Source organism: Oryzias latipes, chromosome 6 (assembly GCF_002234675.1).
Source record: "Oryzias latipes chromosome 6, ASM223467v1".
Taxonomy (NCBI): Eukaryota; Metazoa; Chordata; class Actinopteri; order Beloniformes; family Adrianichthyidae; genus Oryzias; species Oryzias latipes.
Window position 1 is genome coordinate 19,264,485 of NC_019864.2, and position 16,977 is coordinate 19,281,461.

The window sequence follows — 16,977 nt, forward strand, 5'->3', positions numbered from 1 at the left end:
ACTGGCTGTCCTTTTATGTTCTGGTAAGTCCCAGCAGTCTGAGACGGACTGGTTGGGTTCGTTTGAAGAATGCCATGTCAATGTTCATGTTAACACATTTTCATGTAGACTTCAGTGTTTCATTTCAAAAGATAAGAACAAAATATTTTTTTAAAGTTCTTTTAAGACTATTTTTGTGGGACTCTTGTGTTTTTTGCAGATGAGCCAGAGACACGTGATGCATGGTGGGAGGAAATTCGCCAGGAGATCAAATCTCATGCCAAAGCCCTTGGCTGCCATGCTGTTGTAGGATACAGTGAAAGCACGAGCATATGGTAACTTCTACCTGCTCCCTTTAAATAGTTATAGATGTTTGTGAGCTGCTATAAAATCCTTCTTCTCCCTTTTCTTCTGCTTTCATTTGCAACACAGTGAAGAAGTGTGCATTTTATCGGCCTCTGGCACAGCAGCCATCTTGAATCCTCGGTACATGCGGGAGGGCTGCCTTGACCTTGGAGGCAGCGACCAGAGGTGGTTTGTTTTTGTCTTGTGAGAAGAGTTTTACTTTCAGACCCAAACGTGATCAAAAGCCGATGCTGTGACCGTTGATTGTTTGGCAGGTTTGAGGATCCATCTCCTTCCAGCTGTGGCTTCTGTCACATCCCATACGATGAGCTCAACATGCCATTTCCTGCCCAGCTCACGTACTGCTTCCATTGCAGAAGGCAAAAGGTTTCTACTTATTTTGTTTTTGTTTAAATCCACTTATCTTTGGAGCCGAAATGTTTGTAATGACTTTGTTTTGCTAATAAATCATTTTTGAAGGTTCCTGATGTGCTGTTTACAACAATTGACCTGCCATCAGATGCAGCTATTGCAGGAAAAGGCTGCTTTATTCAAGCCCGGTAAAAACCTTGTTTCTTTATGAAAATTCCTAAAATCCTGACATAAAATTCTTCCAGGATTTTGAAAATGATCTCTGTAAACCAGCAGATCTAAGACGCATCACTATCCCTATTTATTGTAATCAAAGTATTTCTTTTAATTTCCTGCTTAAGATGATTTTAGTGGGTATTTCATTTTGGGTTCATTTGCAGAAATTCCCCAATTTAGTTTTTGTTCAAAATACTGAGAGCCTATTGGAGTTGCTATGGTGCAACAAGTAAATTCCAGATATGTCATTATTTTATTATAAAAACATGGGATAAACGAGATGATTGCCTAATGCATTAATGCTCAGCTCTGTTATTAGTGTAGAATCTACAACATTTTTTTTTCCATTTAGTCTAATACGCCAAACCCTAGAAACTTAAGTTGATGAACTTTTGTTTCTGCTTTTAGACTAAATCTGACTGCAAAGAGAGGAAGTTGCGGTTTTGATGGTTCTAATATTTCATTTCAACCAAAATGTATTTCTTTCTGAAAAAAATTAGCATAGTTGACAACAAAGACTATTTGTGTACTGTTATAGATAGGACAGGACACCAAAATAATGAATTGATTTTCAAGTTTTTTAAACGAGTGGCAAGTTGATTTGAATAAATATTGATTTTTTTTCAAATTTCCATTCAAAATCAATATTACTTAGCTATAAAACACAAATTACATAACTATAGATATAAACTAGACAATAAATTAATAAAATGATAAATTTTTCTTTCTTCAATACAGATCTGTGCCTGAATAAATACCAGAATAACTTTACAAGAAAATCAATTTATGGATTTCATTGTTTGTTTTTTTCCAAGTTAAGTAATTTTTTAAAATCCAATATTTATGACTATTTTTAACACACTTATACTGAGACAAGTGTCCATTATCTCTAAATGACAAACAAGCTTATGTTATTCTATATTGATTCAAACTGTTTACTTTATTCTTTATCGGGGAAGATCATTTAATTTTTAGAAGATCTCACAGCACAGAATTAAATTCCTGTTCCTACTGTTCTCTAGGCTGTGTCGCTTGAAGAAGAAAGGTCAGGGAGAAGCAAATGCAACAGCCATCTCCAACCAGCTGCCTTTCATGGAATATGAACTACACACTCAGCTGATGAACAAACTCAAGCTGCGGAGCATGAACGCTCTGTTCGGTCTGAGCATTCAGATCAGCGTCGGCGAGAACATGCTCCTGGGTTTAGCTGTAGGCCAACATTTTAAGCTAGTTACCTAACAAGTAACTTACTACTTTTGTGCACTTCAATCAATAAAAAGGGTGGGTTTTTTTTTTCTTCTTCTTTACAGTCTGCTACAGGAGTTTACCTGACAGCTTTGCCTGCACCAGGAGGCATCCAGATCGCCGGGAAAACCCCAGGCGACCTGAACACCGAGCAGCATATTTTAAATATCCAGAAAAGGATCAATGACACCATTGCCAAGAACAAAGAGTTCTATGAAGTGAACCCCCCAGTAAGGAAGAAAACCTTCACATTTTACTGTAAATACCTTTGTGGAAGTTCAGCACAATCTGTTAATATATCACAGGCTCTGTATAACCTAGTAAAAATAAAGCAGGGGAAGTTGTCCATAAGTACATTTTTACAAAATTTAGTTGTAAGAAAAACACAACGATGACTGCAAATCTAATACAACGGCAAAACATAATGGATAAATACACAAAATGTGACACAGTGGAATCAGTACCCATGCCTTGTCTTATCTGCAGTTTACATTTGTTAAAAAAGCTTAAGGTAAAAAAAAACTTGGCCATACTTATGTCTGCTTCCAGGATCAAATAAGAGAAGCTTCTCCTCCAATCTTAAGTAACGAGGGGCGGATACGATTGCAGAGCAGATCAGGTATTGAGAAGCCGGGCCGGGGAAAAAAAATAAATCTTAAAAAAGGAACAGTAAAATAAACAGGAAGCTAGTGAGCTGGAAGGTGAGGTGAATGTTCTGGTTTAATAAGGCAGAGTTTCCTGTTATGCAGTTTTTTACAGTAAAGAGCAGTTTAACGGTCATTGGGATTATTAGAACTGTAAACCCACAGAAATTACACAATTTCTGTCCAACTGCCAAAATAACATGTTGAGACAATGAAATCAATCATGTAAACTAAGTTTAATTTAGACACAAATCTTTTAGCACCTCATGCACTGTAATTTGATTGGTCAAAGACAATTAGAAGTGTCGAGACCTTTAGGTCAAATAATTGCTGTTGGTTTAGCGTTTACAAAACTCTGCGTTGTATTTTTTCATTAAAACATAAGAGAAAAATCAAGTTCAAAAAGTTTTTTTTTCTGAATGTTGGATTTTATAGTACATATCTTCAACAGTTCTTTAAAAAAAGAATGTAAAGGTTTTTTGGTTTTTTTGCTTCTTCCCCTTTAAATTCCTATAAACTTACCCTTCTCGTTTCCTTCTGCTCATCAAAGAAGTTATTTGCCCTGGACCCTGAGGTGTTCTGCGGCACAAATGTGGTACAGAGCATGCCAAACTATAAGTCACAGCATGAGTGTTGTCTCAAAACTTTTTTGGAGGTGACATGTATGTCTTTGCTTCTAAAAGTATGGAGTTATTTCAGTCTCAATAATCAGAAATGCACACAACCGGTTTCACAAATACACACGCTCCGATTCACAAATGTCATTTTATGCAAACGTGAAAAATAAATTCGGAGATACACACCCTGTGTTTCACAAACACACACATTGTGTTTCACACATGCACACTAAATGTTTTACAAATGCACAATGAGTGTTTTTCACAAATGTGCACACTGTTTTTCACAAAAACATTTTAGAAATTCACAATAAATATATCAGAAATGCACAGTAAGTGCTTCACAAACGTGATTTTTGGTACACATGTGATGTGAACTCACAGATCATTCGAATTGCAGACTGTGCATTCAAAATCCCGTTCTCGTTTGTGAATCTCCCCCTGTGTGTGAGAGATTTTTCTACGGTGAATATTGAGACTCATCTGACGGAGCGGGTCGACTAATCTCACCATTGGCTAGTGAATCTGTCAATCAAACTCGTCGGCAAAGCAGGCGGGTTCGCTTTTAGCCAATCGTATGGCCCCTTACACTTTCTCTACGCTTTCTGCAGGTGGCAAAAGCCCCGCCCATATTTGATTCTGTACCAGTCGGTCGTTAGCGTGTTAGCCCTAGCATGGCTTGTCGGTTTATTGCCTTCGGTTGTCAAAAATGACTGGCTTGTGCAACTTTTCAGTGGACCTGGGAGCAAGGCAACAGTGGTTGAATGCAGTTGACATAGAATCCATCGAACTCTGTACTGGTCATGGGATTTACAATGAACGTTTCACTCGGGATCGTTTGTACGTTATTCTCTTAGCTTTCATGCTAGCGTCATTTCAACACTCAGACACGGTTCCCTTCGGTTTTGATCATATGAAGGTGGAGGAGAAAAATCTGCAACTTCCACAGAAGGTTTTGTGGAGAAACTGGCATCACTTTGCTCCGTACCACGCAGTGGGACTACATTACCTAAGGCTCATCTCACTGTCAATCACAGATACCCAATACACCTCCCCTGCTCAGCCCGAAGTCACTTTGCTTGACCTTAATTGTATTTTTTTAATAACTCAAATGTCATTGATTTTATATTGTAACCATATACATATACACCTCTTGACCAGGTCACCCTTGCAAAAAAGATCCTCATCTCTCTGGGTTTTATAGCTGGTTAAATACTACACAACAAAAGATGGTCATAGAACAACAAAGTGCAAACATTCACCCTTTATTGCAGAGTAAAATTCAGAGAAAACATGGACAGATTAAAACATCAAAATTTAAGCAAATGTGGGATCTCTACTGATTTGAATTTTATTTAAACTGGAACTAATTTTCATAACTTCCTTAGATACAATGAAGTCCCTTGAACAATACAGCAGTATTGATTTGAACTCTGTCTTCCTCCCCTCAGTCTCTCTTCTTCTGTATGTAATTATATCGCCTAAATTAAGTTCTAAACAAACGGGACAGTAAAGATGTAATTCCACTCCCAAACGGTCTGAATTAAACAATGGGTTGATGTCGTCTTGCAGTTCCAACATTTGTGGACCCAAAAGGGGACTGTCCCATACCGGGACATTGATCCCAGGATGAGGTTCAGCCATGGATCCACTCTCCTCCCATTCAATCTCTGGAACCAGCATACCCTGACAAAAAAAAAAAAAAACTGTTTATGAACAGCACTGTTTTTTTTTTGTGTTTTAGATTATGTAGGAACAGACACCCACTAATAATAACTTATATTGTTGCTGGCAGGCAGACCTCATATCTCCATAACTGATTATAATTTGCAAATAAGTGATCCTTAACAAAGTAGTGACATTAGTACATATGATGGCTCATAATGCCATGCATTGTGATGCATTTTGAACTTGCAGATGTGCTATTCTTCCTACAAACAAACAATTTAGGGAAATTGTTTGCACCACACAACAATAATACTTTTCATTCATTTTTGATGAAAATTCCTTGTAGTCATTGTGATTTCATCATACTGTTCTTGATACTTTCCACTTTAGTCGAACTGCACACAAATCAGTTGTCCAGTACAGTGAGATTAAATAAAGCAGTGTTTTTCAACCAGTGTGTGTGCCGCGGCACAATAGTGTGCCGTGGGAGATGGTCAAGTGTGCCGTGGGGAATTGCCCTACTTCACTGATCTAAAACCATTTCCCATCTCCAGGAAATCAGCTCTTTGTTCATCCAAACAGGCACTGATAAAACACTGAGTAGTTAAGAATATGAGAGATCTTAAAATGACTTTTTCTTTGTGTTTATTTAATTCTATAAAATACATTTTGATAAGGTTGACGGTGCCGCGATTTAGCTGCAGCTATAACTGTGTAAGGAAAAGTCCCGCCCCTTTAACTGTCTCCGCCAATCATTCTTGAAGGCTTAATCACATGTCATCAGTCTGACAATCAGAAGTGGTTAAAGTCTTCACTTCCTTGTTCTTAATTCTGCTGGTAAAGTCTCTCAGTTCTAACAAAAATACCAGCTAAAGCTCGTCTTTAGCGGTGTAACTTTCCACAGATTCCGGTGTCAGACCGTGGAACAAGTGAACAAAGGTTAAAAAACACTGAAATAAAGCACTTACCCGGGGATCAGAAACAGGGTTCTGGGTCAAGCCCAACTGCCACAGCTGATTTGGTGTCATGCTTTGCTCCGTCCTGATTGGATGGCTGTCCCACGCGTCACTAAACACATCCAAACTGGCCTGAATGCGTGGTAGGAAAATATAGTGGCAGCAGAATACGTGATGTGACTGATATTGAGCAAGTCTTGGTCCTCAGGAGATTGCAGGATGTTGTAATATAAACCAGTAACACTCATGAAGACATCACACCAGAGGGGCTCAATCCTGTATTTGGAAAAAAGCAAAAAGAAATATCATATTGTCAGATTTATTTTTAATACATCATTCACTTTTATGTATATATTAAAGCGTCTAAAACTAGGTTCAACTCACCGTTGATTGTGTGTACACTTTTGCTGCAATGAAGCTGTTTGTGTCAGTTCTACGTACTGTGAGCATCAACTCAGCTATGCCCACATTTTCTCCTCCGTGATCTCCTCTCACCCTGACAATAACATGAAAATCATGTCTCAAACACATAATTACAAATGCATCGCCAATAGGGTACACATCAATTTAAAATGTAATGTTCTTATGTATGATGCCAATAAGTAGAATTTCTAGGTTAGATAAATTGCAGGAGTGGGTTACATGTATCTCTGGGGGAAACATTGAGGTGAGAGAGACTGTTAGGTGGGGGGGGGGGGTAAAATGTTATCCATAGCCGCGTTTACATGGGCAAAAGTAATCGGAATGAACGCCTGATCGGAAAGAAAATGCGTCATGTAAACGCGCCGTTCGGAATACTCTGCCCCGGTCAGACTCATTCGGATCAGAATTTCTTTCCGATCGAGATAGGTGGGTTATACCGATCGTTTATCCGATCGTGGAGCATGTAAACGGTCATTCCGATCGTGTGTCACTGCTGCTCTGGGTTACGTCATGCATAGACGGTGTTTGGCTCTGCGGACGCCCCGTGAAAAGCGCCGCTCCGCTCTCGCCCCGCTGGCTCTCCCCTCTCTTACACCCCTCACGGGGGAGATTCGGAGGAGGAGCGCTTCGTGCCCCCTGACGCTCACTCGGTCCACTGGCACCCGAGTGAGCAGAGCAGCTGGATTAATAATTTTGTGTCGGGGGGGGGCTTTTTTACGTGTGCGTTTTGTTGTTTTGTTATGTGTGGGAGAATCCAGACTGCGAGCCGTCCCGCCGCTCTGGGTTAGCGGCTGCAGGACTCAGGAGGAACCGTGTTCGAACAGAGCTCGGGCCGCTAGCTCACAGAGTGGCTTTGGGGCGGCCTGTGTGAACTCTTCAGAGCAGAAATAAATGTCACTCTTAGAAAGCTGCAGATTGCTGCGTTTCTCGCACAGTCCTGGATTTTGTGTCCATCCATCAGGCTAATAATGTTAGCCCGTGTTAGCCTGTCCTAAGCTTTCGTCCAGCTTAATTCTTCCACAAAAAAAGCACTGACCACACAGATTAAATATAACGATGAGCGAACAGGCAATTCATAATATTCATGACATTAATAAAAGCACGTTTGGAAGATCGTCTCGTATGTTACCAAGCTGCTGCATAAATGTCTGTGGAAGCGGTTTGTTTACAACGGGACCTATATCCGCATCCGGGTGATTTTACACTACTGCGCATGCCCAAATGATTCATTCCGAACGAGAGTATGAGCCATGGGAACGTTTGTTCTAATCGGAAAAAGGTTTTCTGTGCCCATGTGCACGGGTGAATTTTAACCCGACCATTGATCCGATCAAGATATTCTGCCCATGTAACCGCGGCTCATGAGGGGAAAGAGTTTTAGAGTTGCCTTTGTTTTCAGAGGAGTCTAAAAAAGTTATTTTATTTTTGTACAAATAACCAAGTGCTTATACTGCCTGATATGTGAATGAAATATTTCTTTATGAATAACATGAATACCTCAGAGGAAAGCCATAAACGTTCACAGCGTCACTGAAGAAGGCCAAGTGGGTGTCTGCACAGTTGTTGTCTGCTATCTTCAGGTACAAGATCTATGGAATACAAGTACAAATACTTTCAACTGACAGATATTTACAGGGGCAAAAATGCTAAATTCCCAATTGATAGGTAAAACAGTAATACAATAGGATGATAAAATATGAAATAGAAGGGTATTTAATAATCCCTGAGGACATTTTTTAAAAATGGCCATCTTAAAAAAACACATAAACACACATGCATTACAAATAGAAATATCACAAAATAAAAAGATTGATAAAAAAAGGTAAATAATTGGAAAATCAGTGGGTAAAATTAAAAGAAATTACTTGTAAGATGCCCTGCCAGAGAGTTGTATTGCCTGATGTCAGGAGGAACAAAAGATTGTCACGCTGTCACATTCAGTAATTCCTAGAGAATAAATAAAAACACGACAAACATGGATTAGATCATTTAGCTGTCTGAGATTAAATTACATCATTTTCAAATATTTGAAAGGGGAATTTTTTAAAACACTCTTGCTATGATAACTTGAGCTTGTAGTAAAGAACAGAGTTAAAAATAAACAATCAGAGACAAGACACTGATCACAGGAAGCCTGTGTGTAATACAGTAACTTCTACTCTAATCACTGTTGACAGCATATTTCTCCCATCCACCCTTTCTGTGACTACTTATCGACTACAAAACAGCCTAAAAACATAATGTTTGGGATTCTTGTCATTACGTCATTGAAAGTAAAGATAAGGGGATTTTAGTGGCTGTCACTCTGACACAATCTCACAGGGCTGGTCAGCACAATACGGGTTCTAACGTTAGAAACTTATGAGGCTTCTTTCATTCAACAGTGGATTCACGTCTGTTATATTTAAAAAATGCCGTTTTCATGAATGTCATATGAATTAACTTTGTTGCACAATCCACCCCGTCTTAAAGTCTGGGTTGTGAAAAGACTGTGTCTAACTTTAACCCGGCTCGCGTTTACATAAAGGCAGCACACGGAACAGCTAACTAGTTAGCATAGCATAGCATCAGTGTTTAAACAAATCCCCGTCTCTAAATCAATACTTTTTATTAAACTTTCTGTGCTGCTGTAAATCCGGCATGCTTTTCCCCTTAGTTCTATCTGAATCATGGTAGAACCTACAGATCATTGGCTACAGGCGCTAGCTTGAACCGAAACCGGCTTGAAGTTCACTCACAAAGGCAGACACAACTTGAGTCGAAAGCCGGCTAGTTTCGAGGCCCCTGGTTGGTTGTAGTTACTCGTGTTGTGTGAAGACCTGGTAAAACTTGACAAAACCATAAGTCCTCCCCCGCTTTAAAACCATTAAAAAACTATGACCGCACAGGCAAAGCAAAGCTAAGCTAATTTGCGGTGGGGGTACTCTGCAAACGACTCGGCTGAAATGTTTATAAAGCATTCACACATGTCACTTGGCTAAGGAGAACGCTTCAACTTAGTATTCAAGAACATTACAGGATGTACAACGAGGGAATAATAATCAAATAAGTGCATTACTTACGGGCTGAGACTGATCCCGTTCGGAAGAACTCTCCGCCATGTTTGCCGCCCGCGTCCTCCCAACTGCTGTGCTGAACAGCTCCCTCCCTCGTCAGTTGAGAGTGAAGAGTGTAAGGGGCCATTCGATTGGCTAAAAGCGAACCCGCCTGCTTTGCCGATGAGTTTGATTGACAGATTCACTAGCCAATGGTGAGATTAGTCGACCCGCTCCGTCAGATGAGTCTCAATATTCACCGTAGAAAAATCTCTCACACACACGGGGAGATTCACAAACGAGAACGGGATTTTGAATGCACAGTCTGCAATTCGAATGATCTGTGAGTTCACATCACATGTGTACCTAAAAATCATGTTTGTGAAGCACCTACTGTGCATTTCTGATACATTTATTGTGAATGTCTAAAATGTTTTTGTGAAAAACAGTGTGCACATTTGTGAGAAACACTTATTGTGCATTTGTAAAACATTTAGTGTGCATGTGTGAAACACAATGTGTGTGTTTGTGAAACACAGAGTGTGTATTTCCGAATTTATTTTTCACGTTTGCATAGAATGACATTTGTGAACCGGAGCGTGTGTATTTGTGAAACCGGTTGTGTGCATTTCTGATTATTGAGACTGAAATAACTCCATATAAAAGCCACTAACCTTTAATTTTTTCACGGCGCTCAATAACTGGAGATGATACTTTATTAATTATCGTTGTTTTTTTGTAATGTTGTCATTTCTCACTGTTTGGATGGATTTTTAGGGCCCTAGGTCACTCATAGTCACAGCTAGTCGGACAAAAATATTGCACAGTCATTCATTCATCCATCTTTTAAACCCTTTTTTGTCCCTTTCGGGGTCACGGGGCTGCCGCAGTTTATCCCGGCCACTCGTGGGCGAAGGCTGGGGACGCCTTGGCTAGGTCGCCAGTGTGCCGCAGGGCCACAATCACACACCCATGCACTCTCACATTCACACCTATGGACAATTTAGAGTAACCAATTAACCTATGAAGCATGTTTTTGGACGGTGGGTCCCCGGAGAGAACCCACGCATGCACGGGGAGAACATGCAAGAATTGTTGCACAGTCTTGCTTTTATTTTGATAGAAATGTTCTTGAATTGAATGTTTCCACTTAGTTTGTCAGATTATTTTTGCCTCAAGTCTGTCTCAATTGGGTGTCCTTGATGGCGCCCCCATTTTCCTCACTTCCTCCAGGGGTTTTAGGGAAATACCAGCGTGTGTGTGTGTTTTGCAGGACAGGTTGAGCATGTGGTGTCACTAACTGTGGTTTTACATTCATACAGATGTAAGATGCAAATCCAGCTGCTGTGGTGGTTCAAATCCTCCTTTGTTTTCCACCTGTTTGTTTTACAGGATCTAACTGAGGAGGTGGTAGGTTCTCCGATTCCTGAGCCGAGGCTTCGATCCAGACTATTCCGCTCCCACTCAGAAAGCTCTGATGAACTCTCGGAACTAGATCTGTCCCATGGCAAAAAGGATGCCTTTGTCCTGGAGGTGTGTATCAATACAAACCCAGTCTGACCTCATTTCAATGGGAAATTCATCACAATTTGCTCTTTCCCATAGGTTGATGATACTGATGCTGTTGAAGACATCCAGTCCCTCCTTACTGATGCTTCTCCCCCTAAAGGTTTACTGCTGATTTATTGCTATTGCAGATCAGACGCATCAATAAAGTTTAACTTTGTTATTCCTTTTCCTCAGGATTTTACAGTTGCAATACTGAGACCATGCCTGGGATTTATAATTGGACTTCGGCGTTACAGGTACAACTATAGTCAGGGTGTAACCACAGCAAGTCTGCCTATGGTGTTGGTATGTAGCGTTGTGTTGCTCTGCTTTCTTACAGATGTTTACATCGGTGAGGGTCCTTAGGTTGAGCAATGCCAATCTATCTAACCAAGCCTTAAACAAGGTCTTCACTGACCTTTGTGAGAATCTGCTAAAGGTAAGATCCCCTTTTAAGACTCTTTTTATGATTATATATTTTTTTAATCTATTGGATGATTAAGTGTATGATTCTTTATTCCAGAGTTTCTACTTTAAGCTGCGCTCCATGATTCCCTGCTGTCTTTCTCATCTCGTCTTCTCCGTCGCTGTGCCAGAAGAAGATCTCATCCAGGTCAGGCCTTTAAAAACTGGTTTACCAACAGGAGGACATTTTTCCGGAGACTAAAAATACTTTTTTTTTCTCTTTCTTGCTAGGTTGCTGTTACAGCAGTTGCCATGACATTTGACAAGGATCAGACGCAGGACAAGCCGGCTGAGAAGCCCATCACCAAAGGTGAGCTTTTTACCTGCTTAAAGTCAACTCTTTTAGTAGATATTGTTTAAAGACACACTCTGATGAAAACTGTGTTTTTGGTGTTTTTAACATGTTCTTGTAGCATTTTCTGAAAATTGAGGACATGTAAGAAAATAATTAAGCTCATAAGTGCCTTTTTTGAGTTTTTTTTAATTTATTTAAATCGATGTGACTCAGGAGCAGACGAAAAAAATGCAGTTTGAACAAAAGAGTAGAAAATACGCTGGGCGGGCCACAAGCTTGCTGCTGTGCTCCATTCTGATGCATCTACTTGTTGTCGACTAGATCCATGTAGGTTTTTGTTTTCCTCGTCTGAGCTGGCATCAAAACTGAGCAGCTGGAGAGCACCAATACTGCCCGCCATTTTTGTTGCAGTGGTAATGTTACATTGCGGGTGTGAGGGGCTGTAAGCTAGCGGTAGAGCGTGTAGACAGAGAGCTCTCAGCAATGGGGAGGGGAAGAAAGGGTGGGATTGCTTCATGCCAATGGTCCCGCCCACAACGAATTTCGAATGAGCTACTGCCGCTCTGCAGAACTTTTCTAAACCTAGAAAACAACACACGATCTTCAGATCGATCAGATATAAAACTGAACCCATTTTTTCTGTGAACTTTAGGTTTAAACAAGAGAGAAAAGTGACATAATATTATTGTATATTCAAAAGAAAAGCCTATTAAATGTATAGTGAAGGGTTTTACAGCCTTACACACCTTTAATCCTACTGTCTACATTTCACCGATCGCTTTATGGAGCGTATATCCTGCAATAAATAAGGGAACATTGCAACCATAATTAAAAGACCTTAGGAAACGCTTTTTCAATAGCTCCAAAAATGACCTGAGTGGGGCTTAAAGTGAGAAATTTATTCCACATTGCATCTGGAAGTATCTCTTCCTAGATGGACAAATGCAAATCATTACTATAAAGAGAAGGTAATATTCTAAAGATTTGACGGGAATGACAGATTTAATTAAATATTAAAGGTTTTCTTAATTGGAGCAACCATGCATTTTTCTTTCTCAAAGGTTATTACCCCGGTAAATCTTTCATTTTTTTACTTAAACCATCAAACACGGTGATGATTAGATTCTTCTTTTCCAGAGGCATTTCCCTCATTGTAAAGTTTAAAAAACAAATCTCAATTTAAATAGAAACAGTCAAGTTTATCAGGTTTTCTCAACAGCCTCAAATAACTTCTGACTCCATGCAGCCGTGGTACTACTTACAGTTACACGTGTCTCACATTTTCCTTTGAAACCCTGCCTATTGACAATGAAATATCTTCAAAGGTTGCAGTGAGGCTGAAGACCAGCTGCAGTTTTCCCTGGAGCTGTGTACAGATTCGTCATCCATCAACTCTCAGTCTTCCTCAAAAAACTCAGGTATTTTACTCGCTTGTTTCTAGCAGCGTCCCCACCTCCTCCCCTGCTTTGCTTGACTAACAGGCACTGCCCAAATCCTTCACTGATACTTCTGGTACATTGTCTTTAATCACCCCAGCTGCAAAACTCAACCAAAATCAGCTGATTGTGGTTCGTTCAGCAGGTAACCAAACAGTGATTTGAAGTAGGCTGTGTGTTTTGGTTTTGCTGTGACTGTAGATTATGGTATGGCTAAACTTCCATCAAATGGACACGAGCGCTAGTATGGGGTCAAATCAGGATCAGCTCAAAGTGAATGAAAAACCAGATTTTAGATTTGGGGGGAAACTGCTTTAAACTCAAAAGTACACATTTGAAAAATATAAGTAAATAGTTAAAAATTGGAAAATAAAATACATTTTATTGTGTATTTTGTTTAGTATTTATGAACATTTAAAAAACATATATTTCAAACTTGAAGGAAATGTTGAAAAGAGAGCGTTTTTTTTGTATTTCCATCTTTTGTTTTTTTGTTTCTTTTCCTTTTTTCACTTTCTGTCCTAAATTAACTATTTCAATTCAGACTGTTTGTTTTTTTGAGCTGTGCTTTATTTTCTGTGTGGGTGGGTCTTTGACCCCATTGGCCACCCGGACCTGATTGACATCAGGAGACGTGATAAGGGGGGGTCATTTCCACTCCAAAACCGTGCTGCCTGTGCCAGTCCTCGTTCTGTCAAATTGAAAATATTTTTTATATAATTTATACATTTATTTTTAAAATTGAAATATTTTCAATATTTCTTTAAAGTGTTTACAAATAATTTTTTTTTTCAATTTTAATATTTCCTTCAAATTTACAATGTGTACTTTGGAGTTTAAAACTGTTCAACTTTTAAGAGAACTTTTTTAAATTTGCTATCAGATTTTCATTCACGCTAAGCTGATCCTGATTTGACCCCATATGCTTGGAGCGTTTACATTTGGCGTTACCAAAATGCAAATTTGCATTTTTTGCAATGCACAAAGTTAGACATGGACGTCTGTTTGTTTGTGTGACAGGTGTTCCAGAAAGTTCTCATTTGTCTACCAGAGGTAAGTCTGCTTTCTTGTCTTCTACCTACCGCCCCCTCACACACCTACCAACTACCAAAAACGACAACACAGCCTTATTTTTACTTCTCATCCTTTTGTCTCTGACAGTTCTCTTGCACCACTCCCAAACCTCATCCACTTTTGTTCTTTTTTATCTTCTGTTTCTTCGTTTTCTGTGTATTGTTGTTTTTGATTTGTCTTTATTTTGGATGCCGTTTGTGTATGTGCGGGTGCGGGCTGTGTCCACGTTGTTTTGTGTGTGTGTGTGTGTGTGTGTATGTGTGTTTGCGTGTGTTCTCTCCAGCTGCCTCCGTTGATTACGGTTCCTTTGCAGACAGATGCAGCACCTGGCTAGAGCTGCTTAGGCTGAAAGCTCACACCATAAGACGAGGATCAGTTAAGACAAGTAGGAGGACACAGTCTCTAGCACACTCTGGTGATCATACTCGCAAACACAGAACACGGTTTCACAAAGCAATCGCACAAGCTGACATATGCACTTACACACCCCTCTGTGCATGCTGTTTGAGGGAGGGGGGAGGGGGGAGCATTTTAAAATCAAGCTGGAGTGTGAAAGTTGACACCCCGCTTCTCAGGAAGATCACAATCAGCTGCTTAGCTTTGAAACAACCGTAGCCCCAGTCACCACGATGATTTCTTCTCTCTCCTTCTGTAGACTTGCATGATAAGCAGTTCGCTAAAAATCCTTTATCTCTTCTCTGCATTTGCATCTGGAAAATTCCGAGAACAGTTTCCACTATTTGAGTGTGAATTCTTGGGGGGGGGGGGGGGGGGGGGGGGGGGGGGGGGGATGTTCGAATCACATTTTCCTGCACACTGTTGGTGATTATTGTGGGGCTGGGTGCAACGCTTTCCTGCGAGAGCTGCAATGATTTCCAGCCCTCTGCATACAATATGTGTAGTGTCTGGCTCTGAAGGTTCGTGGTGTCCGGATGGAAGCCACCTCAGGTAACTGCAGTGGAGCACCTTTCACACTCTGGTCCGTGTCCATGTGCTCAGCTCTGCTCATAGCTGTTTCCCCGTGCGTCTCCATGCCTCACAAACGGCAGAAAGAAAGAAGTCCTCTTTCCCCACATGTCCTCCACCGTAAATACTGCATTCACACTTTGTTAACAGCTGTGCCCAGGTCTGTCTGTCTGTCTGCAGACATCGTCTTCCTGTCTGTCTGCTTCGTTGACAAAGCATGGCAACGCATGCTCTCCAAGTGATTGTCTCATACGTACACCTCACAGCATGAACGCTCATGTCATCCTGAAACTAAAGACCCACACATGAGCAGTTGAGCCAAATTCAGATTTTTACTTATTTTTTAAACCAGTTTAAAAGTTTATTTGAATTCTTGATCATAAGCAGACAATTTATAAATGTCTTTATGCAAACTGTTTAATGACCCACTTCGATGGAAGTCGTTTTTTTGGTGTTTTTAACATTCTTGTGCGATTGCTCTGATAATAGAGGACAAATACCAAGCAAATTCAGCGGAGCAGAGGAAAAAATACATTTAAAAAAAGATTGTATTGGTGACGTAGAAAGCCACAAGCTCCCTCTCTGACAAATAGATCCATGTACGCCTTCGTTTTCCTCGTCTGAGCTGTCATCTGGATACGACTGGATATGGCGCAAAATTTTGCTTGCCATTTTTGTAGCACCAGGAACGTTAGCTTAGGGTTGTGAGGGAGTGTAAACAGACAGCTCTCAGCACCAGGGAGTGGAGGAAAGGGGCAGAGAAGCCCTGTGCCAACAGTTCTGCCCACAACTCAGAGGCGAATTTCTGCTGCTCTGCAGAAACTATGTCCTAGACAACGACAGCTGTTTGATTTAGTCTAAAAACAGCATAATCCTGAGTAAAAGACCACTAAAAATTCCTTTTGATCGGAGTGGGTTTTTAATAAACATTTGCTGTAAAACTTGAATCTTGTGTAATTTTGAGAAACTTTTGGCTTAACTGTTCAAGTTTAAATGTGACTCAGCCTGTGCAAATGTTTTGCACATCATTCCACACTGATACTACTTTGTGATTCAAAGCTAATATCAGCTGTCACTCTTCCCGCTGTTGTTTTTCTTTTTCTTTTTCTGATCTCTTCATGTTTTCTTTTTGTGTTCTGTTTTTTTTGTTGTTGTTGTTGTTGTTGTTGTTGTTGTGGACTTCACTCACGTTTCCTTTTCCCACCTGTGCTTTGCCCGTCTTATAACCACAGTCTCATCCTTGGAGCACTCCAGTCCACTCACTGACGGGCGTTCGCGTTCGCTTCGCTCCAGCCGCTCGTTTGGTGGCAGCTCCGTGTCGGTGGTGAAGATGACACCGCTCTCCTTTCTACCCGGCACGCGGATCGTCAAATACGTCGGGATTATCAACATGTTTTTTATCCGAGAGACCACATCTTTGCGAGAGGTACAGTGTGAGCTTCGCTGGGGGCAAAAGCTAGAATTGAATGCTGCCATTATTTCATGTTGTGTGTTTATGCGTCCTCTGTAGGAGGGCGGAGTCAGTGGTTTCCTCCATTCATTTGTGGCAGAAGTGTTTGCGATGGTTCGAGCTCACGTCGCGGCTCTGGGTGGGAACGCTGTGGTCTCCTACAGCATGAAAGACTGTGTTTTAATGGAGAATCCAAACAAGAACCAGGTCCTTCCTTACACTCATTCACAGAGTTTAGCATAA

General features: G+C 40.5%; 1 protein-coding gene across 24 annotated transcripts in view; it reads left to right on the forward strand.

Annotated features, from left to right (window-relative positions):
* c2cd5 (C2 calcium dependent domain containing 5) overlaps positions 1-16,977 on the forward strand; it is a 33,714-nt gene that overhangs the window by 15,100 nt on the left and 1,637 nt on the right. For 15 of the 24 annotated variants that reach the window (XM_023955879.1, XM_020704081.2, XM_023955880.1 and 12 more), the window contains 18 exons: positions 200-314; positions 412-510; positions 600-711; positions 805-884; positions 1,935-2,121; positions 2,223-2,387; positions 3,352-3,396; positions 10,893-11,033; positions 11,106-11,169; positions 11,244-11,305; positions 11,389-11,487; positions 11,572-11,661; positions 11,745-11,823; positions 13,134-13,226; positions 14,265-14,297; positions 14,602-14,733; positions 16,517-16,710; positions 16,795-16,941. In XM_023955879.1, the coding sequence (XP_023811647.1) occupies positions 200-314; positions 412-510; positions 600-711; positions 805-884; positions 1,935-2,121; positions 2,223-2,387; positions 3,352-3,396; positions 10,893-11,033; positions 11,106-11,169; positions 11,244-11,305; positions 11,389-11,487; positions 11,572-11,661; positions 11,745-11,823; positions 13,134-13,226; positions 14,265-14,297; positions 14,602-14,733; positions 16,517-16,710; positions 16,795-16,941 (1,937 nt within the window). The remainder of the gene's footprint in view (positions 1-199; positions 315-411; positions 511-599; positions 712-804; positions 885-1,934; positions 2,122-2,222; positions 2,388-3,351; positions 3,397-10,892; positions 11,034-11,105; positions 11,170-11,243; positions 11,306-11,388; positions 11,488-11,571; positions 11,662-11,744; positions 11,824-13,133; positions 13,227-14,264; positions 14,298-14,601; positions 14,734-16,516; positions 16,711-16,794; positions 16,942-16,977) is intronic. The other 9 variants (XM_023955878.1, XM_023955882.1, XM_020704099.2 and 6 more) reach the window with 5 other exon arrangements.